The sequence below is a fragment of the Perognathus longimembris genome, chromosome 1 (assembly GCF_023159225.1).
Source record: "Perognathus longimembris pacificus isolate PPM17 chromosome 1, ASM2315922v1, whole genome shotgun sequence".
In the NCBI taxonomy this organism is placed as follows: Eukaryota; Metazoa; Chordata; class Mammalia; order Rodentia; family Heteromyidae; genus Perognathus; species Perognathus longimembris.
Window position 1 is genome coordinate 67845927 of NC_063161.1, and position 24875 is coordinate 67870801.

General features: G+C 44.2%; 1 protein-coding gene and 1 pseudogene across 1 annotated transcript; one reads left to right on the top strand and one right to left on the bottom strand.

The window, feature by feature from the left end:
* The first annotated feature begins 4474 nt into the window (after nt 1–4474).
* On the top strand, nt 4475–4890 carry LOC125355007 (annotated as a pseudogene).
* Nucleotides 4891–12106: 7216 nt separating this feature from the next.
* On the bottom strand, nt 12107–19091 carry LOC125366568 (mediator of RNA polymerase II transcription subunit 21). The gene is made up of 4 exons (XM_048367368.1): nt 19001–19091; nt 15646–15760; nt 13937–14037; nt 12107–12456 (listed from the first exon to the last, which is right to left on the bottom strand). Exons 1-4 carry the CDS (start codon nt 19040–19042, stop codon nt 12235–12237), a joined length of 480 nt encoding a protein of 159 aa, XP_048223325.1. The 5' UTR covers nt 19043–19091; the 3' UTR covers nt 12107–12234.
* Between the last annotated feature and the right edge of the window lie 5784 nt (nt 19092–24875).

Below are 24875 nucleotides of genomic sequence, written 5' to 3' on the forward strand. Positions count from 1 at the left end.
TGACTACTTCGCCCCTTTACAGCAGAAAGTAGCTCCAGAAGAAACAACCTCCACCCATACTCCCTGCCTGGTACTCCTCCTCTGTTATTAATAAACAACAAATGGGGGAATGTTAGCATTTCCCCAGCTTCGGGGCCACAGCTCCTCCCACTAGCCCCCAGATCCACCCATATCTAATGAGCCACTCCTACTCACTACCTACCTACTTCCCCTTTACCCCCAGAGAGAGAAGCTGCCACCTGGATAAGGTGCAGATGCTATGTAGCTCCCTCTCCCATGGGAACTATGGCCCCACTAATAAACCTCCTTATGAACCTCTTCTCTTGTCTGTGATTATCTCCGCATGGTCCTCTGGGATGGCCAGGACATATCCTTTCAGAAATACCAATCAACTCATTCATTTTTACCATCAGGTTTCCAGTGTTCATCTGCAAGAAGAGACAGTGAAATGCTCGAGTTCGGATCCCCTGAGAAACCACCAGAGACCAAGACCAATGCAAGCAGCACAAAGGGTGTTTATTTCGGGCTAGCTCAGTCCTCCACGCACTCAGTAACCTGGTGACGCTAAGAGGCCCTGAGCCTAGGGCTTCTAGCTGATTTATACTTTTCAGGATAGGCAGGGACTTAGTACACACCATAGCATCTTTTTATCAAATCATTACACACCGCAGGGAAATTATAAAATAATTCTAAAGCATGTTTGGTGCATTTGGTGGCGGGAAGGAATCTGGAAAGGGTCAGATCAAGGGACCAACACATTTAAAATTGATTGGTTTGGCCAGAGGCTCTTTCAGAAGGGTTTCTAATGGTCACCCAGCTGTCGGAACGGTATTATTTGCTTCTAGGGAAAAGGGGAAGGGGTAAGGGCAAGGGGACAGCAAGCAGCAAGCAGGTTTACAGAAGCAGAATATGCGGTTAATATCAGTTAATACATTTTTCACTCCTTCAACAGGATGAAGAAAGGCCTCCATTGGCCTGTCCTACAGAATGGGCCTATACCCATCTGACTTCTTAGAGCTTGATGAACTGCCTTGGTGACAGCTTGCCCTCTTCCACCATGAACAGCCTTCCCCTATGGCCTGTCCCACCATGCATGGACTCCTTCTAGGGCCTGTGCCACCATGTGGACTCCCCACTAGGGCCTGTCCTACTGCCTGGACTGGCTAAGTTGCACCTTTGCCAGATCACCCTCACTCCCAAGGATAGGCACACGGGCCTGTCCTAAGTTTTCCTGTCCTTTTCTCTTGATCTTTGACTGAGAAACCCAAGCAATTCTTTAACAGTGATAAACAAACCTTTACATCCAAATTTCTGACATTTAGCCCCAAATTTTAACAGGGGAGGAAAATAAATTTCAAGTTCCCAATGCCTTTTGCTAAATCATATAATTTGAAGACAGTGTAAACAGCCTTTGGCATTAAGATAACAAATCTTTTCAACTGCAAATCAACTATAGTTCCTCTTTAAAACAATTAACTAATCCTTTAAGCCCAAACTTGATGACCTTTGAGTTGAAACTTAAACTCATCCATTTTTACATCATCCAGGGGCAAGAGGTATTTATGCCAATCTTACTCTGCAATAACCATCCAAGATTTAAGACAAAACTTTTAACAAAATGACTTTAACATTCTCCAGCCTCATTTACCAGGGTTTGCTAGTTTTAGCAAGACATTTCAGCACACCAAATACTTTTCTGCCGAAGATAGCTGGAAGGGGGTTTCCTGGGCTAAGACTTAGCCCACCCAGTTCTTAACTCTAGTCTCAGCCCAATTTTGACTAGAGCATTTAACAGATTAATTGACCTTTAAATACTTTCAGTTTGAAGAAAATGGTTACTTGAAGCTGATCTCTCTTCCCCTTGGTCCTCTGGATCCTAGGGGAGGATCCTAGGGAGGCTGTTTGGAACTCGATACTGGCAGAGGCTGCATGTTCCATTTCTTCCTGTAAAGTAAGTTAGATCACAACAAACACATCTCTCCACTATAAGAGCCTTCAGAAGGGGGTCAAGGCATCCCTTGACCGCCTGGCCTTAGAGAGCTCTGCTGCATCTAGCTTCTCTCTGTCTCAGGCCTACAGAAGGTGCACCTTTCAGATTCACATGGGTCCACTCAGTGCTTTCCATTGCATTTTTACAGATGGGCCTACGCAGTTGGGCCCCAGACAGTGCACTTCCCAGTGCACTCTTACACGGGCCTACCCAGTTGGGCCCCAGACAGTGCACTTCCCAACGTACTGTTACAGATGGGCCCACTCAGGCAGCCCCACAGCCTTTCCAGGCAGTGGTCTTTCCAGCACACTCTTGCAGATGGGCCCACTCAGGTGGCCCCACAGACGGTCTTTACAGATGGTGCACTTTCCAGCACACTAGTACAGAGGGGTCTACCCAGTCAGTCCCCAGACAATGCTCTTTCCAGCACACTTTTACAGATGTGCCCACTCAGGTGGCCCTACAGATGGCCCTCAGACACAGAAACAGACACAGAAACAGATTGGTCGACCAAGCTCAGACATACACACCTACATATGTTAGGTTTTTAAAGTAGGTAGCTGGTAAAGGAGAACGCCACGCGGTATTCAGGCAGGAAAGAAAGTTTATTACCGAACTGCTGGCCTGTGGCCAAGATGATCCATGGCCGGAGAGATGGGAGAGAGAGAGAGAGAGACCCGCACCCAGCCCTGCCTTATATCTAGGGTAGGGGCAAGGGGTGTGGCCAGGTGGATTAGGATGTGACCTCAGGAAAAGGGGAGGTAACTGCCTCCAGGTCTGCAGGTTACCCAGGTAACTGGGTGGAGACTTAATGAGGTGGGGGCATCTACATGGAGCCCTCAGGGAGAGGACCTAACACACCTCCAGAGGTTTCTTTTCTTCACCTGGGTGTCTTCCCCCCAAAAAGGTGGTTAAGGACTTTTCCCATCCAATGCACCAAATGTAATGGGGTCCCCCCCAAGGGACGGGACTGTAATATGGAGGTCAGATCTGACCAGCCCCATCATTACCTGTTGAGGGATGTCAGATTGACTTCATCTCAGATTAGTTAAAGAGAGCAGAAGCCGACTCCATCTTCACTAAGATCTCCCTGCTCTATCCAAGGAAGTTCCCCTTGGCTGTGATAAGATTGTGTAAGATTGACCACCTGAGTTGTAGAACGCTCAAGGTTAAACATGTGTCCTCCCATGAGTAGGCATATCTGCCTGCATTATGTGAGCCCCACCAAATCCATGCACCAAGCCTAAAATGATAGGTTGGTTCAAACAGTTACTATGAGACAGACTGTAACTCCATTGACCACCTGCGTGTGACCAGGCATGCTCTGTAAGTGTTGTAACCTCACTGGCCACCTGCGTGTGGCAGGCTTGACCATGTAGTACTTGCCTTTATAACTCGACCCGGAGTGTAGCCCAGGGTGTGTGGTCCCAGCTCCCAGAGTCTTGGCTGTGGCTCTGGCCAGCCAGCCTGCTTTTTATGGCTGTGGTTCTAGCTCCTGAGTCTGGGCAATGGCCCTGGCCAGTCATACTTTTTACTTCCCCAATAAATCCATCTTTTTACTTGAGACTGTCTCTGAGTGGTGGGCTGTTGTGGTCCCCTCCCTTTGGGGAACCCCATTACAATGTATAATATTGTTTATTTCTTTGAATCTTCAGGAACTTCCTTTTCTAAACTTGTAATTCTGTGAGAATATCAGATTTTTGTTTTGTTTTATTTTGTTTTGCCAGTCCTAGGGCTTGGACTTGGCCTGAGCACTGTCCTTGGCTCCTTTTTGCTCAAGGCTACCATTCTAGCACTTGAATCACAGCACCACTTCTGGCTTTTTCTTTATATGTGGTTCTGAGGAATCAAACCCAGGGCTTCATGTATGCAAAGCAAGTACCCTACCGCTAGGTCATATTCCCAGCGCTGGCTTCTTTTTTCTTTTTGCTCAAGGCTAGCACTCTATCTCTTGAGCCACCACTTCAGCTTTTTCTGTTTATGTGGTGCTGAGGAATTGAACCCAGGGCTTCATGCATCCTAGGTTAAGCTCTATACCACTAAGCCACATTCCCAGCCAGCGAATGTCAGTTTTTTCATAGTACCTTTCTCTCATATAACCCATATTTTCTTTTTGCGCTGGTTCTGGGGCTGGCATTCAGGGCCTTGGTTAGGTTTCTTGCTCAAGGCTGTGGTGCTCTATCACTTGAGCCACACCTCCAGTCCCCCTTTTTTTTTTCTGATTGATTGGAGATAGAGGTTCATGGACTTTTCTGCTCTGGTAGCTTCAAACTCTGACCCTCCCGAGAAGCTGAGATTGGAATGCCTATAGGCATGAGCCAATAAAAGCACCTGGTTCTTTTCTTATAAAAAAATAGATTATGGCTTCGCTCTTTGACCCCACGCGCGGCCCGTTGCCCTGCGCCGAGGCGCTGCCGCGACAAAACCTGACTGTCGGCGCTCCTCCTTCCACCTTCGCGCTCCCGCGTGGCGCAGCCCACCACGATGGAGGAGTGAGAAGAGGCCGAGGAACAACAGCGATTCTCTTACCAGCAGAGGCTAAAGGCAGCAGTTCACTATACAGTCGGTTGCCTTTGCAAAGAAGTTGAACTAGACAAAGAGATGCCATTCAGCAAGCAGACCATCGCTGCAATTTCGGAGCTGACTTTCCGGCAGTGCGATACTTTTGCCAAAGACCTTGAGATGTTTGCCAGACACGCGAAAAGAAGCACAATTAACACCGACGATGTGAAGCTCTTAGCGAGGAGGAGTAATTCACTGCTGAAGTACATCACAGAGAAAAATGAGGAGATTGCTCAGCTTAATCTAGAACGAAAAACAAAGAAGAAAAAAAAATTGGAGGATGGAAACAAAAACCCCAGGGAGCATGCAGACGAGGAGGTGGTAGAGGGAGAGTGAAGTTAGTTCTTGGCGCTGGAACAGGGCGGCCATCAGCAGGTAGAGCTACTGCAACCCTGAATACTATCGCCAAGAGAATCCTTTCTTTTTTTCCAGGAGAAGCAAAGATTTGTTTGAATATGGCTAAGGGACACATAGGCAGCCTGGCCAAGAGGCAGATTCTGCTGCTGCTAGTCTGGTGTGGGGGTGGGGACAGGTTTTAATGGTGTTACCTGAGATTATTCTGATTGGCTGCTGCTTGCCCATGGGTCTTGTCTTGTTGATTGGTTGTTTCTCCCTCTGATGGTGGTTTGACTTTCTTGGCCTTTGTTCCTGCCATTACTCCCACTGTAAGGGGAACTTCCCTCTGCATTTCCCACTGATGACAAAATCAGTTCTGCTGTAAGTGGAGGTCTCATCTTGGAATTGCTCAGAGATGGGTAGAGTTAGAGATGTCCCTACCGACCACAAAGTGAGTTCCAATAGGATAAATGTTTTCAAAGAAAAAAACTGGTGAGGTGGCTTTTGTGCTGCATTTTGTAAGCCATTAACTTCAAAAGCTAATTTAAAAGAGCGGAGGATTAGAGCAAAGTATCCCATATCTTCCTCAAGCCCGTGGAAAAGACATGAATGCGAATGCTATATCCTGTGACTTCCATGTACTGCAGCTAATAAAATGGTGTTAGCAATTAAAAAAAAAAGAAAAAATAGATTATTACTTTTCATTTTGGCTGTTTCTATACTGGATTTGAACTCAGGGCATCACATTTTCTAGGTAGGCACTCTGCCATATAAGGCAATCCTCCATCCTACTTTGTAATTTTTTTTTTTACAGTCCTAGGGCTTGGACTCATTGACAAGAACTTTGTAAGACTTTGTGTTCCTTGTAGTGGCAGGATTTTTGAGACAAAGTGTGAATTGTGAATAATCTCTTTATCTGAGTCACTAATAAATGGCATTTAGCAAAAAAAAAAAAAAAAAAGTGGCCAGCTCCCAGGCCGAGTTCAAGCTCCACAACTGACAAAAGAAAAAAAAAATATGAAATGATATCTTAGAATTTTCATGAAAGTAGCATAATATCACAGCTTTTGGCATTATGTATTACAGTTTAAGAATTATTCTAAGCTGACACTAGTGGCTCCAGACTGTAATCCTAGCTGCTCAGGAGGAGATCAATCTGAGGATCTCAGTTGAAGGCCAACCTGAGCAAGAAAGTTTGTGAGACTCTTATCTCTGATTAAACATCAAAAAAGCTGGAAGTGGTGCTGTGGCTAAACTGCTAGAATGCTAACCTTGAGCAAAAAAAGTTCAAGGACAGCACCCACAGGCCAAGTTCAAGCCCCAAGACAGGCATACAAATACAAATTATTTTTATTACCATAATACATTAATATGTAGATTGGGATGTACAACTTCTAGGTTTTTTCCCTCGGAGATCTACTCCAGATAAATAATACTTGGGCCAAATGTTGTTATTGAGAAAACCTAGTATTTAAATCTATGATTTACTTTATCTGCAAATAGACCTATGATCTCCAATTTTGTTAAGGATTGTATTAAAATAAGTGTAAAGCTGGTACCACTGGCTCATGCTTGTAATCCTACTCAGCAGGCTAGATTTGAGGATCTAGGTTTGAAGCCATTTCAGGAAGAAAAGCCCATGAGACACATATCTCCAATTAAACCAGCAAAAATATGGAAGTGAAGGTGTGGTTCAATTGCTAAGAGTGCCAGCTTTGAGTGAAAAGACCATGCAAGAGTATGAGGCTCAGAGTGCCAGCCTTGAGTGAAAAGGTCAGGCATGAGTATGAGGCCCTATGTCCAAGCCCCAACACAGGCTCTAAAGAAAACAAAAAACAAAAACAAAGACAAATGAAAGAAAAAGAAAGGTGTTCTTCCAAAACACAGGTAGTTTCCCCACTCATTGTGTTCTGTTCTTTTCCTTAAACTGATAACATGTGGCTGTTTTGTGTGTGTTTGAATGTGTATATAGAAGGTAAATAACTATGCAAATTACTCACTTTTTTTTTTTTCTGCTGGTACTGGGGTTGAACTCAGGGCTTCACATTCTCCCCTAACTTTTCCACCAATGAGAGGTGAGACTCTTTCTAGCTTTCCTGCCAAGGCTGGCATTGTATCTTTAGATGCTCAGACTGCTGCACAGCTAGGATAATAGATGGGAACAACCGGCATCTGGCCTACATTTTTTTTTGTCGCTGGTGGGGCTTGAATTCTGTGCCTGGGCACTGTCCCTCAGCTCTTCAGGTCAAGGGTAGTGCTCTACCACTGAGCCACAGCGCCATTTCCAGTTTTCTGGTGGTTAACTAGAGATAAGAGTTTCATGGACTTTCTTGCCCGGGCTGGCTTTGAACTGTGATCCTCAGATCTCAGCCTCTTGAGTAGTTAGGATTACAGATGTGAACCTTTGGTGCCCAGCTTCACAAATTTGAGCGTGTGCTCAACCAAACTGTTTATGGTGGTCCTAAAGCTCTTTATCACATCTCTACATAATTTTACTTTTTGTATTCAGATGAAAGTAAATTATATTTTCTCACTATCTTTAAGTTACTAGCTCCAAAAGGATACTAGTTTCAAATTGGATTACAATACTAGCTTTGAGTAGATTCCAAGGGAATCTTATTTTGGCTATAGCTTCCCTAGAGCTAAAATTTGAGGTCCAACTGCCCTCTTGTGGTGGAAGATTGCTCTTTGGGCTCAGATGTTTGTCCTTCACATGTAAGTTGTATATTTTGATTTAGTGTATAATACACTTCAAATACATTCATTGAAAGCTAGGTGCTGGAGGCTCACACCTGTAGCTACTCAGGAGGCTGAGATCTAAGGATTGCAGTTCAAAGCTATCCCTGGCACTGAAATCTGACACTCTATCTCCAGTTAACCAGAAATAGCTGGAAATAGAGCTGTGACTCAAGTGGTAGAGCATCAGTCTTTTTTTTTTTTTTGCTAGTCCTGGGCTTTGGACTCAGGGCCTGAGCACTCACTTGAGCCACAGAGTCACTTCTGGCTGTTTTCTATATATCTGGTGCTAGGGAATCGAACCTAGGGCTTCATGTATACGAGGCAAGCATTCTTGCCACTAGACCATATTCCCAGCCCCAGAGCACCAGTCTTGAGTATCAGAGCCAAGTGAGACTTGAGTCCATGCAATATTGCCCCAGTTCCACTACACACACACACACACACACACACACACACACACACACACACACACACACACATATACATACGCAACCTTATAAATGACTCCTTCCTTCCTGGATGTTTTAAAACCTTATATGATTCAAAGACAATTTTTGGATCAAATTTGTCACCCTAATGAAGGATACAGATTTATAGCTGAATGTCTGTGACAGCAAGTGTTATTATACTTCAAGAATATTAAAAAAACAAAAGGTTCAGGCTGGGTCTTGGTGGGGTTCACCTCAACGTCAAGCTGACATCTGGGATTGCCATTGATAGAATATATTAGACATTGCCAGAAACCACACAGACATCCAGGTACCGAAGAACAAAGGAAAAGTTTATTGCTGGCAAAGGTGGCCGGCAAGACCCCTTCTCACCAGGAGAAGTGAGAAGTGTGGTCTATTGTCTGGGGTGACATATAACCTAGGAGGTCTTGAAGGCGGTGTGGTGTGGATGTGCAGACCACGGGCTTCATCATGTTGGCCTAGGATTTATGGCTGCTACCCAAATGGTAGATAAGGGGTCCTGCAGCTGCCCAGGCCTGAAGGTCACTCTAAGGGGATCTTGTTACCTTATATGGTCATAATTGCCCTAAAGGAGTGCCATCTCAAGGAAGAGGGGGTGGAGGCTAATTATTTACTTCCCTTACTAGATGGGCCTAGTGTTGCTTAGGAGGGGAGCATGCCAAAGCTATGGGAGAGGAGGCTGTCAGGCTTACAGCCATTTAAGAAGCTAGCTTGCGTAGGAACATCTGAGAGATTCTTTCTTATGTCCAACTAACTAAGCGAAAAGAGGTACAGGTGTGACTCAATTGTTACGAGTACCAGGTTTTGAGTTTTTTTGTTTTTTTTTTTTTTTTTGCCAGTCCTGGGGTTTGGACTCAGGGCCTGAACACTGTCCCTGGCTTCCTTTTTGCTTAAGTCTAGCACTCTTACCACTTGAGCCATAGTTCCATTTCTGGCCTTTTCTGTTTATGTGGTGCAGAGCAACCAACTCAGGGCTTCAAGGCCAGCACTCTACTGCTAAGCCATAGTCCCAGCCCCAAGAGTACCAGTTTTTTGTTGTTTTGTTTTGTTGGTTGTGGGGCTTGAATTCAGTGCCTGAGTGCTGTCCCTGAACTCCTTTTGTGAAAGGCTAGTGCTTTACCACTTTCAGCCATAGCTCCAGTTCCGGTTTTCTGGTAGTTAACTGGGGAAGAATTTCACAGACTTTTTTGCCTGGGCAGGCTTGGAACTATGATCCTTAGATCTCAGCCTGAGTAGCTAGGATTACAGGCATGAGCCACTAGCACTTGGTAAGAATGCCAGTCTTGAGCAAAAAAAGCAAGAGACAGCACCTAGACCCTGAGTTCAAGCCCTAGGACAGGCACCACAAGAAAAAATAATTCAGGATAAAATTTGTTGCAATAGCATGGAAATCCTGTGGAGATAGCCAGGAGCTGGTGGCTTATATCTGTAATTCTAGCTACTCAGAAGGCTGAGATCTGAGGATTGTGCTAGCAGCCTAGAAAGGAAAGTCTATGACTATTAGGTCTAATTAACTAGCAAAAGGCTGCAGGTGGAGGTGTGGTTCAAAAGGCAGAGTGCCAACCTTTAGTGAAAAAGCTAAGGGACAGCTCTTAGGTCCTGCATTTAAGCCCTATTACCAACACAAAGACACAAATAAATAACTAGAATGAATATAAGGTATGGAAGAGAAAAAGTTTGTCTGTGATTTTCATCTTTCCATACCCATTCTTCTTCTTAGGAACTGGGGAACTGAACCCAGAGACAGGCATGCCTTTAGCTCTTTTTTTTGTGGGGGGGCAGGCAGTGTGGAACCCAGTCACTCTGTTCTAAAGGAAGTGCTGTAATTTTAGTAGCTTCTGTACCCAGCTTGCTTGCTTTAATTATAAAACTGACTAATAAAAAATCAGAAATAGGACATCAGAAATAGGGCTGAATATTAAAGGCAAAATTTCCCATCTTGCTAAAAGCAAAGCAGCATCTCTCCCTCACTGAGCTGATAGCTTCGCAAAGGGTCACTGACAATCTTGAAGTTTATCACTGGCTGTGCTGAGTAAGCCCTGCTAACAAAGTTGTTATGTTTTAAAGAAAAAGTTAATGAGGGTCATCTCTAAGAAAACACTGTCCCGATCCAAGGCTATGTATTGCATTTAGGCTATGTTTTGGCTTTTTATAAAGTGAGTAATGGTCATGCTGACCTGGGTGGCCTATGTTTTGTGTCTGCAACTCAAGGCTAAGTTCTGCTTCTGTAAGTCTGCTTGCTTACCTCAACAACACGTACCAGTGATGCCACTCCCCACAGGAAAGGAATAGTCAGGGTATGGTGCCACCATGGGCAGCCTATTGTGAGCCACAAGACTGATGTTTATGTAAAAGAACAAATGGGCTCAAAGGTCACTGAGTCAGCACCAATGGCCTGCTTATGTACTCCCCACTCAAAAACCTACCCCACCCTAAGCAAGGAGCCGTTTTTCACTAACTTGATGGTGAGAGGCAGACCAGCCAAATAAAGTTCCTAGCTCCTAATTAACTGAGGGTCTTCGAGTTTCATTTGAACTTGGGATATAATAGTTCTGGGGCTTGAGCTCAGGGCCTGAGCACTGTCCCTGGCTTCTTTTTGTTCAAGGATAGCACTCTATCACTTGAGCCACAGCGCCACTTCCAGCTTTTTCTGTTTATGTGGTGCTGAGGAATCCGACCCAGGGCTTCATGCATGCTAGGCAAGCACTCTATCACTAAGCCACATTCCCCACTTCTTTTTTTGTATTTGATAAGGTCTTACTTAACTGTACCCAGGCTAGCCTTGACCTCATTATCTTCAAGAAGCCTCTCAAGAAGCTGGGATTAAAGGTGTGTTCCAGCATGCTTGACCCTTTTTCTTTTTCTGAGCATATCTGGAACTTGAACTCAGGGTCTCATAGTTTTGGAAGGCAGATGTTATATGATTTGAACTTTACCTCCAGTACTTAGTCTACATACCTGGGATTACATACACTACTGTTTTTGGCTTATTGGTTGGGTCTCAACTATTTTTTTTTTTCCCTGACCTATCCTCAAACAGCAATCTTCCTAATTTTCACTTCCTGAGTAGCTTACTGGTATGAGCCCCTGTGCCAACCTTCCCTTTTCAGTTTTTTCAAAGCAGTAAACTTTAGTTCAAGGATCTAACTTTGTACAATATTACTTGTGAAGAGGCAAAATGACAGCAGTCTTAACTGAAATATCCAAAATCTCTGCCTTGAGGATGGCAGTTCGAAGTAGCCTGGGCAGGAAAGTATGTGATACTCGTATCTCCAATTAAACACTGTAAGCCTGATAGCCTCCTCTCCCATAAGCTTAGCCTGTTCCTTCTCTAGGCAACACTAGGCCCATCTAGTAAGGGCAGTAAATAACTAGCCTTCACCCCGTCTTCCTTGAGATGGCACTCCTCTAGGGCAATTATGACCTTGTAAGGCAACAAGATCCGCTCACAAGTGACCTCCAGGGCCAAGGAAGCTGTAGGACCCCCTTGACAGCAGCTATCAATCATAGCCCAACATGATGAAGCCCCTGGTCTGCACACCCACACCGAGGTCCCCACCTCCAAAACTTCCCAGGTTATATAAGTCACCCCAGACAACAGATCACACTTCTCACTTCTCCCTGGTAAGAAGGGGTCTTGCCAGTCCCTTTTGCTGGCAATAAACCTTTGCTTTGTTCTTCTGTACCTGGATGTCTGTGTGGTTTCTGGCAATGCCTAATATATTCTAACGAACACCAAAAAGGCAGAAGTGGAGCTGTGGCTCAAATGGAGCAAAGAAGCTCAGAGACAGTGCCTACCCAGGCCCTTAGTTTAAGCTCCAGGACTGGCACCAAAACCAAACCAAAACAAACCTCACAATTTGGAAGTGGGAAATGTAGCCCAGCTGTGAAGTACTGCATAAGTACTGCATAAACTGAAGCATGCACAGGCCTGGTTTCTGTCCCAGCACTGTCAAAGAGCACTCCCCGCCCCCCCCAAAATGAAAAAAAGAAAACCCCAACACAGCACAACTTTATTATATGTTTAATTCTATTATGAACACAATTGTATACCTGTCTTGATATAAAAAAAAACAGCTGAAAGGCAGCATGTATGAGAGGTTGATGTTGCCGTGTTGGTATATCTGCTGTGGAATTCTAATGGCATGGACCCGTCCTTTTCTCAGCCCAGGGTGTGACAGTGCTAGTAGTTGGGAAAGGCTGGGTGTGGGCCCCACTTCTTGTCTTCAGCTGGGACTGAGCGATGTCAGCCAGTGCGCTCTGGATCTTTTCCAGAAGCAAGTCTCCTCTATAAACAACATCTTCCAGACAGGTAGCAGCTTCGTGGTTCTCTTCCTCTAGCTTGTACAAGCTAGCAGCCTTGGAAGACACAGACAAGGAGATACACTGACATAGATGTATTTCTTTTTCTTTATTCTTTCTTGGCGCCCCTACTGGGGCTTGAACTCAGGGTCATTTGCTCTTGCTTGCCTTCTTTGTTTAACATCTCCACCTTCTGGCTTCTTGGTTAATTGGAGATAAGAATCTCAGACTTTTCTGCCCAAGCTGGATTTGAACCTCAACTGTCAGATCTCAGCCTGCTACATAGCTAGGCTTACAGGTGTGAGCTATTAGCATCCACTTGAAGTATTTCTTTTTAAATGTGGATGATATTGTAACTATCATGTTATATTTTCCAATACCAAGAATTTAGAGAACTTAAGAATGTTTCCTACACAAATCATAATAGGAATGGATTCTCAGAAATATCTAAGTTATCTCTAAGTGGCTTGCTAGCACACTGGTTTTGGACGTGTGTGTGTGTGTGTGTGTGTGTGTGTGTGTGTGTGTGTGTGTTTTGGTACTGGGGCTTGAACTCAGGGACTGGGTGCTCTTAGCTTGACTCAAGGTTGGTGCTCTACTACTTAAGCCATACCTCTACTTCTAACTTTTTGCTAGTTAATTAGAGATCGTTCTCAGTTTCCTGCTTGGGCTAGCTTCAATCCATGATCCTTAGATCTTAGCCTACAGAGTAGACAGGATGATAGCCATGAACTCTTGGTGCCTGAAACTTACTTTTTGAACCCTGATTCTCAGATCTCAGCCTCCTGGGTGGTTAGGTTTACAGGCACAGCCATCAATGCCCAGTTACTTTTTAAAAGCTCTATATCACACACTCTTCTCATACTTGGGTAGCAAAATAAGGTGAGAAACACAGAAAGCTTCTTTACAAACTGGACGCCGGGTGTCCACAGGCTCACACCTGTAGTCCTAGCTACTCAGGAGGCTAAGATCTGAAGATTGAGGTTCTAAGCCAGTTGGGCAGGAAAAGTCTGTGAAACTCTTACCCCGGGTTAACCACCAGAAAATCGGAAGTGGGGCTGTGGCTCAAGTAGTAGAGCCTTGAGGGGAGGAGCTCAGTGACAGAGCCAGGCTCAGAGTTCAAGCCTCACAACCACCACCACCACCAACAAAAAATGGAAACTGAACATCTTTTCAGTACATCCTACATTAGCTCACAATGGAGTAATAAAGATGCCAAAGCTTCCATTCAGTGCTCTTGATTACTTCTCCATTACATCATCAAAGGAAAACAGGCAGGGCATCAATGTCTCACTTCTGTTACCCTCCTGAGGGGCTGAGATGTGAGGATTATTGTTTAAAGCTAATTGCTTAACCACTGAAAAAAGCCAGAAGTGCAAGTATGTCTCCAGTGATAGAGAATTAGTAAAGAGTCAAATGAGAGCCCAAGGCCCTGTGCTCTGAGTTCAAGCCCTTGTATTGGCACACACACACACACACACACACACACACACACACACACACACACGCAAGAAAAAAATGGAAAGGAGATCTTTACCTGTAATGCAGCTGTGGATTCTTCACTGGGTAAGGAATCTATCAAAACATCAATGTCTTTTGCTGTCCGGGCAATCAGTGCAGCAAAAAGCTGAGCATATTCTAAGAGAAAACATTACTAAATGAGGACGTCAGAGGATCTCAATTTTTCAGAAATACTCAATCTTTGTTTTCAGTCATGGGGCTTGAACTCAGGGCATAGGCACTGTCCCTGAGCTTCTTTTGCTCAAGGATAGGACTCTACCACTTGAGCCACAGTGCTATTTCCAGCTGTTTCTGTATATGTGGTACTAAAAATATAACCCAGGGCTTCATGCATTCAAGGCAAGTACTCTACCACTAAGCCAGATTCCCAGCCCGAAATACTCAATTTTAATAAAATAAAAAGGTCATTTACATTTATGTACTATGATTATTTATTTTGTCAGTCAGGGGGCTGGAACTCAGGGCCTGGGTGCTACTATCCCTGAGCTTTTTTGCTCAAGACTAGTGCTACCACTTTGAGCTACAGCAACACTTCCAGTTTTTGAGTGGTTAACTGGAGATAGGAGTCTCATGGGGACTTTCCTACCTGGGCTGGCTTTGAACTGTGATTCTCAGATCTCAGCCTCCTAAGTAGCTAGGATTACAGGCATGAGCCACCGGTGCTTGGCTTTTTAAAAAAATGCCAGTCTTAAACTCAGGGCCTCTCACTTGGCTTTTTCATTCAAGACTGGCACTCTACCACTACTTTCGACTTTTTGCTGGTTAGCTGGAGATAAGAGTCTCACTGACTTTCTTGGGAAAGTCAGTTAATTGATCTTCAAAGAACTCAGCCTTCTGAATAGCTAAGATTACCGGCTTGTCCACCAATGCTGGGTTTGTACTATGACTCTAATTAACGTAAAAAACGTAAAGCAAAATGTCAGCACATAAATTTTATCATACATTTTACTTACTAATGATTCCAGTTGGGAAGTAAGCATAATGTCATTTTATTTATTAGGACAATATGGTGGTTAGGTGAACAAAGTAATTTGCAAATGGAATCCATTCCTTTAGGTCCTACAAGTAAATTTCTGCTAAATTGACACAAACTTTTTTAAAGGAGAAACAATCTCTTATTTCATAAGCAGAAATGTGAGAGGTATAAAAATTCAATTTGTAGCTGGATACTGGTGGCTCACAACTGTCATGCTAGCTACTAAGGAGGCTGAAATCATGGCTCAAAGCCAGACTGGGCAAGAAAGTCCCTGAGACTCTTACCTCTAACCAGTAAAAGGCCAGAAGTGGAGGTGTGGCTCAAGTGGTAGACTGCTAGTTTTGCTTGAGTAAAAAAGCTAAGTATATGAGGTTCTGAATTCAAGTCTGTGTACCCACTGGCATATGAAAAAAAGTCATTTCTTCCTTTTCCTTTTGTGCCAGTTCTGGGCACTATCCCTGAGATTCTTTTGCTTAAGGCTAGCACTCTAGCACTTGAGCCACAGAGCTACTTCCGGCTTTTTGAGAGTCTCATGGACTTCCTTGCTCAGTCTGGCTTTGAACCATGATCTTCAGATATCAGCCTCTGAGTAACAAGGATTACAGGTGTGAACCACCAGCACCGGCTGAATTAATTTCCTTTATGACAAAACTTGGAGTAAAACTGCCAAACAATAACATTAAAACAAAATCTATAAGTTGATTTACTTAAGAAAACACAAACCAGCAGGAGCTAAGAAAATGATTTACCTTCTGTTGGGTTAGCTGGCTGGTCTTTGTTAATTGCTGACTGAATGTTATTAAATGAAGCTGGTGGACCACACTGTTGCAATACTCCAATGGCATTACAAAACTGATCTGCAAGCTTGGGCCAAAGAAAACAGGTCAAGGTTAGAAAAGATGTATCAATTTTAAGGGCTTGTTCAGTTATGGTTATTTTCTAAATAGTGATTTGAAAGCCTTTCACATAAAGGAATAATTCTGTGCAAAAGAAGCCATTATTACTCGCAACAAAATTTTTTTTTTTTGCCTATCCTGGGGCTTGAACTCAAGGCCTGGGCACTGTCCCTGAGCTTCTTTTACTCAAGAACTAGCACTCTACCACTTGAGCTACAGCACCACTTCTGGAATTCTCTGTGTGTGTAGTACTGAGGAATCGAATCCAGGGCTTCAAGGCCTGCTAGGCAAGCACTCTACCACTAAGCCACATTCCCAGCACCAACAATGAATTTTATTTATTTATTTATTCATTCATTTATCATTCATTCATTCATTTATTGCCAGTGCTGTGGTTTCAACTCAGGGCTTGAGCACTGTCCCTGGCTTCTTTTTGCTCAAGGCTAGCACTCTACCACTGGAACCATAGTGCCACTTCTGGCTTTTTCTAAATATGTGGTGCTGAGGAATCAAACCCAGATCTTCATGTATACAAGGCAAGCGCTCTACCACTAGGCCATATTCCCAGCCCCCCAACAATTACCCCAGGCATATTATAACCACACACTGATTACTCGGCCTGGGTTAAATGTTTTAATTAGGTGATGAAAAATAAAGTCATACAAAGTAAGTTCTTCATGGACTCTATGGTCTCCCTTATTGGGAATAATTAGCACAGGTTTAGGCAAGTCACAGCAGAGGATCACAAGAGCCCAATAGCTATACCCTTATGATCACATAAGATGATGCTAAGTGAAATGAACTCCATGTTATGGAAACGATTGTTATATCACACTTGTAACTACTTTCAACGTCCCATGTGTACCTGTAGCTTCTACTATTGATGATGTTTTTGTATCACCTTCCTGTGGTTGTATCTACACTATCTCTGTAATCTTATCTGAGTATATTGGAAACCGTCTATACTGGTATTAGAACTAGGAAATTGAAAGGGAATACCAAAATCGAGAGACACAGGGTAAAAAAAAGACAAACAACTACAAACGCAATACTTGCAAAACTGGTGTAAGTGAACTGAACACCTCATGGGGGGAAAGGGAAAGGGGGAGGAGGGAGGGGAGAATGAGGGACGATGTAACAAACAGTACAAGAAATGTATCCAATGCCTAATGTATGAAAACTGTAACCTCTCTGTACATCAGTTTGATAATAAAAATTTGAAAAAAAACCCACAAAAACAAAGTTCAAAGATAAAGGTGGGCTGGGTGCTAGTAGCTCATACCTGTAATTGTAGCTACTCAGAAGGATTGCAGTTCAACACCAGCCTGTGCAGAAAAGTTTCCCTGAGACTCTTAATCTCCAACTAACCACTCAAAAACCAGGAAGTGGTGCTTTGGCTCACGTGGAAGAGTGTGCTATCCTTGAGTACAAAGAGGCTCAGGGACAGTATCCAGGTGGTGAGTTCAAGCCTCACAAGCACAAAACAAAAAAAGAAAAAGAAAAGAAAGATAAAGATATCAATATTTATTTTAAGCAACGCGTAAATATTTATTTGTAGTGGTATTGTTGGACAATGTAACAAAATGACTGTTTAAATGTCACCTTAAGAAATCAGAAATGGGGGCTGGGGATATGGCCTAGTGGCAAGAGTGCTTGCCTTGTATACATGAGGCCCTGGGTTCGATTCCCCAGCACCACATATACAGAAAACGGCCAGAAGTGGCGCTGTGGCTCAAGTGGCAGAGTGCTAGCCTTGAGCAAAAAGAAGCCAGGGACAGTGCTCAGGCCCTGAGTCCAAGGCCCAGGACTGGCCAAAAAAAAAATCAGAAATGGGGGCTGGGAATATGGCCTAGTGGTAAAGTGCTTGCTTCCTACACATGAAGCCTTGTAATCAAGTGACACTAAGAAATGTTTCTACCAATAGAAATCTGCTTAATTCTTTTTGGTATGGTTGGGTTTTTTTGGTGCAATTGCTGAAGCTTGAATACAGGCCCTGGGTGCAATTGTCTCTAGTTTTTTCTCAAGGATGGAATGATTTTTTTGGTGGTTAATTGGAGATAATTGTCTATTACACTTGTGTGTTGGTTAGCTTGGAACCATGATCCTCAGATCTCAGCTTCCTGAGTAGGAAAGATGACAGGTACCAGCCACAGGTGTATTGCAGGGGACGTTAACTTACAACGAAGTGACACTGAGATTTAACTAATGGAAATCTGTTCAATTCTTTTTTTGTTTTTGGCGGGTTGTGAGGCTGGAACTCTGGACCTGGGCGTTCTCCCTGAGCTCTTTTGCTCAAGGCTAATGTTCTACCACATCAGTCACAGTGCTACTTCTGGTTTTTTGGTGGTTATTGGGAGATAAGAATCTCAAGGACTTTCCTGCCTGGGCTGGCTGTGAACCTCGATACTCAGATTTCAGCCTCTTGAGTAGCTACTGGCATGAGCAACCGGTTCCCGGCTCGGATCAATTCTTAATGGGAATTCAGCACAGGTTTGGCCAATATTAGACATATTAAGTATGAGAGGAAAAAAAAGCCAAAAAGGACAAGTGAGGAGAGCTGCTGACATTTTTGTAGAAATTCAGATTTAAGTAAAATGGGAGCCGGGCGCTGGTGACTCATGTCTGTAATCCCAGTTACTCAAGAGGTTGAGATCTGAGGATAACAATTCTAAGCCAGCCAAGCCAGGAAAGTCAGTGAGATTCTTAGCTGAAAATAACCAGCAAAAAGCTGGAAGTGGAGGTGTGGCCCAAGTGGTAGAGTGCCAGCTTGAGCCAAGTGGGGGGCTGAGGACCTGGAGTACAAAGCTCATTCCTGGCACTAACCAAAACAAACCCAACAACAACAAAATCTCCTAAAGACATAATAAATAGAAATACTCGGATGAGAATATTCACCATCCAGATGATCAGGCAGAACAGGGACCTGAACGCTTGGAGGGCAGAGATCTAAACCCACGGCGGCCACGCCCACCATTGTGACCCGGAACATCTGAACCGCGGGACCACAGACCTGACCAGGCCAATGGGAGCCACTTGGGAAAAGCAGCGGGAGCAGACAACGCCCGGCCCGCGAGCAGCCCCGACCAGCCGGCCCGGGGCGCGGACTTCCTCCGCTCGCCCCGCAGCCCGCCTCAGCGACTGCCGGCTTCTGGGGTTTGGCTCACATAAAACCCAAAATGGAGAAAGGCGTCGTGCCAGCCGTCCTCACCGAGTTCACCGCGTCTTGGAGCTGCGTGAGGCGGTCCGCCATGTTGTTCCCACCAGCAGCCGGGAGCCGCCGCTCAGCCGCGATTGGGTAGCTGTAGGACCAGTCTCAGCCAATCACCGAGGGGCGTTCTTGGGCCCGGCGAGTTAGGCAGAGGCTCCCGCCCGCAGGTGGGCGGGGCCGCTCCGGGCACGCCAGGACTGGGAAGGCGCCGCGCGGCGAGTCCAGTCCTCGGGTTGGAGCTTGGGTGCTTGGTGGCGGGGCCCTGCGGGGTTGCAGACGCCTCGCCCACACGTCAGGACCAGCTCGTGACTGTCGTCCCAGGAGGTTGAGGATCGCGGCTCAAAGGCAGCCCGGGCAGAAACGGCCTCCAAAAACTTCTACTTCCAGTTACCTACTCAAAAGTCGAAGTGGCCGCTGTGGCTCAAGTGATAGAGCGCCAGCCTGGAGCGAAAAAGTTTAGGGAAAGCGCCGGTCCGAGTTCAAATCTCATGCTGCTCCCACCCCACAGGAAACGAACATGCGGAGCTCCGCTCGCCACGCACAGACCCGCGGTGACCCGCTGCGCTGCCCCGCCCGCTGCGCACGGACTCGCGGCGACGCTCTAGGAAGGCGGCCTCGAGCTGGAGTCTGCGACCACGAATGGACGGGGGCCCTTCCAGCTGCGGGAAACGCCTGCAGACCCCTTGAGGAAAAGGGAATAAGTGGCTTTTTAATTTTTTCAGTTCTTCCCCTCTCCACCCCCACCCCACCCCCACCTCTTGCCAGTACTGGGCTTGACCTGAGGGCCTAGGCACTGAACCTGAGGGTTCTTTTGCTCAAAGATGGTGCTATCGCACTTAAGCCACTGCTCCACTTCTGGCTTTTGGGTGGTTAATTTTCCTGCCTAGACTGGTTTTGAACCTCGTTCCTCAGATCTCGGCCTCCTGAGTAGCCAGGGTTACAGGCATAAGCCACCTGTTCACAGCTTGGTTGTGGCTTTCATTGAACACATTGAAATGGGGCCCCTTTGCCTCTGCTTGGGGAGAAATGACTTTATGACCAAAGGCCCAGAAAACTTCCCAAACCTAGATGCTTTTACAAGTCGGAATGTCCAAATCTCATGTCATGAGCTTGGTGAGAGTTTTAGCAAGAGCTGGTGGTTTGTTAGTATGGACTTTTTTTTTTTTTTTTTTAACTTCAGTAATTGTGCTTGTCTGGCAATCATATGCTTCTTAGTCAAAGTAAGTACATTCTTCAGTTTTGTGTTCATAGCCAAGTTGCAGGTCTGAAACTGTATGCGATGTGCGTTAAGCCAGGCACTGAGAAAGAAAACAGAATTAGGAAGTCTAAATTTTCTTTTAGACCTTGGTTGTTGTGTTAAAATAAGAAATCTGATGGAAGTGGCACTGTGGCTCAAGTGAAGCGCTAGCCTTGAGGACAAAAGCTCAGTGACATACCCAGTCCCAGAGTTCAAGCCCTACAACTGACCAAAAAAATAGGAAATCTGAGGTATATTTTAGTAATAATAAAGAGGAAAAGTTAGAAGATTGTGTGTGTATGTGTGCGCGCGCCCATGTGCACGCGCGCGACCATGTGCACCCGAGCGCACATGTGCATGTTTTGCAGGACTCTGAGCCTAGGGCCCTTGTTTGGCTTTTTGCTTAAGGCTGGTGGTATATACCACTAGGGCCATGCCTTTTGTTGCAAGTCACTGCTTTTTGGAGAATTACACTGTAAGTGTAGTTTTTTGATGCTGGCAGTTTGCTCTGGAATATCATTTAATGAACTTTTTTCCTCCCACTCGATAAGTCATAGTATCTATACTTCATAAAATGGTATCCTGTGAATCCTGTTCCAGATTACTAAGGAATGAAGTTAGAGTCCTGTCAACTTCTAAGGGATATATTTTGGGTTCATGTACAAGACTGGTACTCAGCCACTTGAGCCACACAGCTCCATTTCAAGCTTTTTGCTAACTGGAGATAAGATTCTCATAGACTTCTGTCCTGGCTGTCTCTGAACCAAATTTATCAGATTTCAGCCTCCTTAGGTGTAAACCCCCAGCACCTGACCTGTGCAAGTGTTTGGTGCTTTAACTTAGGGCCTGAGCCATGTCCCTGAGCTTTTTTGCCTTACTACTTGAGCCAGAGCTACATATCTGGCTTTTTGGTGGTTAATTGGAGATAAGTCTCACAGACTTTCTTGATTTTGAACCAAAGATCCTCAGATCTCAGCCTCCTAAGTCATTAGGATTACAGGCAAGAGCCACTGCTCCTGGCTAGCAGGTTTTGTTTTGTTTTGCTTTTTAACTAAGCTGTTATCCTTTCACTTTAATAGCTTTCATTGTAACTGTGTAACTCTGTGTAACTGTGTAACTCAATTTAATGCTTATGATAAGCCTTTATTTTTCACATTTGTTTATTTACAATGCCAATCTGAGACTGCCTGGCTTTTGTTTTTAGTGTTTTGGCCTGTGCTGGGGTTTGAACTCAAAACTTGTGGGCTTGCTAGATCAGCATTCTAGCACTTGAGCCACTCTCTCAGTCTGGCAGGCATGGCAATACACACCTGTAGTCCCAGTTACTCAAAAGGCTGAGGCAGGAAGACTGCTGCTTATTCATCTGTATAGGTTCTACATACACTTTTGTAATTCTTCATGTAGGGCCTCACTTGTTGCCCAGGCCAGCCTGGATCCAGAACCTTCCTCCTGTTTACACGGTCTGTATAGCTGGAATGATAGGTGCATGCCACCACATTCAGCTCTTGGTTGAAGTGGAGATTTGTGGATTTTTCTCCCTGGGCTGGCTCTGAATTTCTGTATTCCCTGTCTTAGCTACAATTAAAGTTGTTGCCTGAGGCCAAATAGTTCAAACACATTTACTGTGTTAACTAGGAGATGTTCTGAGCCAGGCACCTGCACATCAACTGTGACAAAGGCCTGTAGTGCCAGAAAGGAAACTGAAAGCCATTAGGCTGAAGAGTAATCTTGCAGGAAAATTGTGAAATGGCTGTTGGACTGCTGAGGATAGAAAGAAGGCATTTATCCTTTGCCTACTCACCAGACATGTACCTGGACTTCTCAGCCAGGGCTGTGAATTAGAATCACTTGGAGAGCTGTTTTAAAAGATGTATCAGGGGCTGGGAACCTGGCTTTAGTGGTAGAATGCTTGCCTTGCATGCATGAAGCCCTGAGTTTGATTCCTCAGTACCATATACACAGGAAAAGCCAGAAGTAGCACTGTGGCTCAAGTGGTTGAGCTCTAGCCTTGAGCAAAAGAAGCTCAGGGACAGTGCCCATGCTCTGAGTTCAAGCCCCAGGACTGGCAAAAAAAAGAAGAAAAGAGATGTCAGTAAAAAAAAAAAATTGGAATTTAAACAAAAACAAAACATTTCTTGTTTCCATCTCCTGGAGTTCATTTTGATAAACATCATTTTATATGATCACACATACACATAGCTATTGAGCCTTTGTGATCCTCTCCTAAGAATGTTTTCCTCTCATTGTGTGAATGTCTAGAGTCCTGTATCCCAGTGTATTGTATCCCAGTGTATTTTACCATCCAGTGTGTTTACTTGTAGTTTTATAGGCATATTCTAGCTACAACAAATCAGAGAAACCATGCAACCTATCTTTTCTTTCTGGCTTACTTCTCAATATAATTTTTTTCCAAGTCTTTCTATTTCTTTATTCTTTCTGATATACTTTTTGTCTTTACATAAGTTTATCTGTTTTGAGGGCAAGGGGGAGCACATATATATGTGATTATATGATATGTTTAAAATTTCATATTTCTATGATATATACACTGATATATATCATGTACATATGTCACATATGTTTATATATTATATATTATGTATTAGTTTTTGCTGCATGCTGATGGCTCATGCTTGTACTTCTAGCTACTCAGGAGACAGAGATCTGAGCAGGAAATTCTATGATACTCTTTTATTTCCAGTTCACCAGCAAAACTCCAAAAATGGAGATGTAGGTCAAGTGACAGAGTTTCTGCCTTGAGCAAAAAAACTAAGAGAGGGGCTGGGAATATGGCCTAGCAGCAAGAGTGCTTGCCTCACATACATGAAGCTCTAAGTTCGATTCCTTAGCACCACATATATAGAAAAAGCAAGATGTGGCGCTGTGGCTCAAGTTGGCAGAGTGCTAGCCTTGAGCAAAAAGAAGCCAGGGACAGTGCTCAGGCCCTGAGTTCAAGCTCCAGGACTGGCAAAAACAAGCAAAACAAAATCCTAAGAGACAGTACTGGTGTAAAAAAATATATTCTTGCATTCCTTTTAAAAACATTATTAGCCTATATATATTTTACGGGGGAGTTTCATTGTCATTTTTCAGTAATCTGCATAGTCTTTTAATGGACTTGTTTTTAACCCTCTCTCCTTGAGGGTTTTGATATAACTGGTTGAGAGAGAGCTCTTGGAACCATTATAAAAATCCACCTCCACATGACTAACATGATTATACTGAATAGCCAGTTTGTATTGCAATTCCTTCATTAAAGGAAAGACAAAATAATTTAAAATATACCCTCAGAAATAACTGCGCAGTACTTAACTGCTGACTTTGTCATATGACTAGATTTAAAAATTTCCATATATATATATATATATATATATATATATATATATACTTAGAACCACCTGTACCATACTGAAGCAACACATTGTAATAACTGTTTACACAGCATGATATTGGACATGTAAGCAATCCAGACATGATTCAAAGTATCTGCCGGGAGCTGAGCTAGCAGCTAAGCTCATCCTGACCTCTGGCTGTGCCAAGATGTCGGGAGGCAAACCTGCACCTAGGTTCATTATCACCTCTGGCTGTGCTGTTACTGCCAGGATATGCTAAAGGCAAGGACAATTGTTCGCAGCCACTATCCGGAATTGATTTGCTATGTCCCCACCTTGCTATGTCTGCTGGAGTAGATTCCTATGTTAATCAACCTTGTCCTGTGTCTACTGTAATCAAATGTTGCAAACTTCAAAGCCTCTTATGTTCTGGAATTTTAACAATCCTCTGCTATTCCCTGGTTCCAAAACTGCATATAAGCTGGGAGTGAGAATAAACTGTTGCTGTAGTCTTGAGGTTCAACCTTACGGCTGCAGACCTCCCGGACCCCATCTTTGTCTCTTGTCTTTTTTCTCTTGCCTTATTTTTCCTTTTCCTTAATCCTTGCCGCCCCTCAGTCAGGATTCCCGTTTCCCTGCTGGCTGGCCCAGCAGGAGTATCCAGGAAAAATGCAAAGCTAGGGGCTGGGAATGTGGCTTAGTGGTAGAGTGCTTCTCTTGCATTCATGAAGCCCTGGGTTCGATTCCTCAGCATCACATAAAAAGAAAAAGCCAGAAGTAGCACTGTGGCTCAAGAGGTAGAGTGGTAGCTTTAAGCAAAAAGAAGCCAGGGACAGTGCTCAGGCCTGGAGTCCCAAGCCCCAGGACTGGAAAAAAATAAAAAAGCATAAGTATTCTACTAACCACAATGCTGTTTAACATAGGGAATTTGAGCATGCACAGAATCCTGGATTATTAGCCTGGACTTTGCTGCCCACGTGGCTTTGAACTGCAATCCTCAGATCTCATTCTCAGTAGTTAGCTTCACAAGCCTTAGCCACTGACCTCCACTTAAAAAAAAATTGTTATAGAGTATTTGAATTTAGAAGAAAAAGCATAGCTGAAAAAGGGCTTTCTTGGGAGCTGGTACATAAGAATGTGTTACTTAAATATAAATCTTTTTAAAAATTTTAATTTATGCTGGTACTGGGGCTTGAACTCAGGGCCTAGGTGCTTGTCCCTTAGATTTTTTGCTCAAGGCTATAGCTCTAACACTTGAGCCATACCTCCACTTCTGGCTTTTTGCTGATTAATTGTAGATAAGATT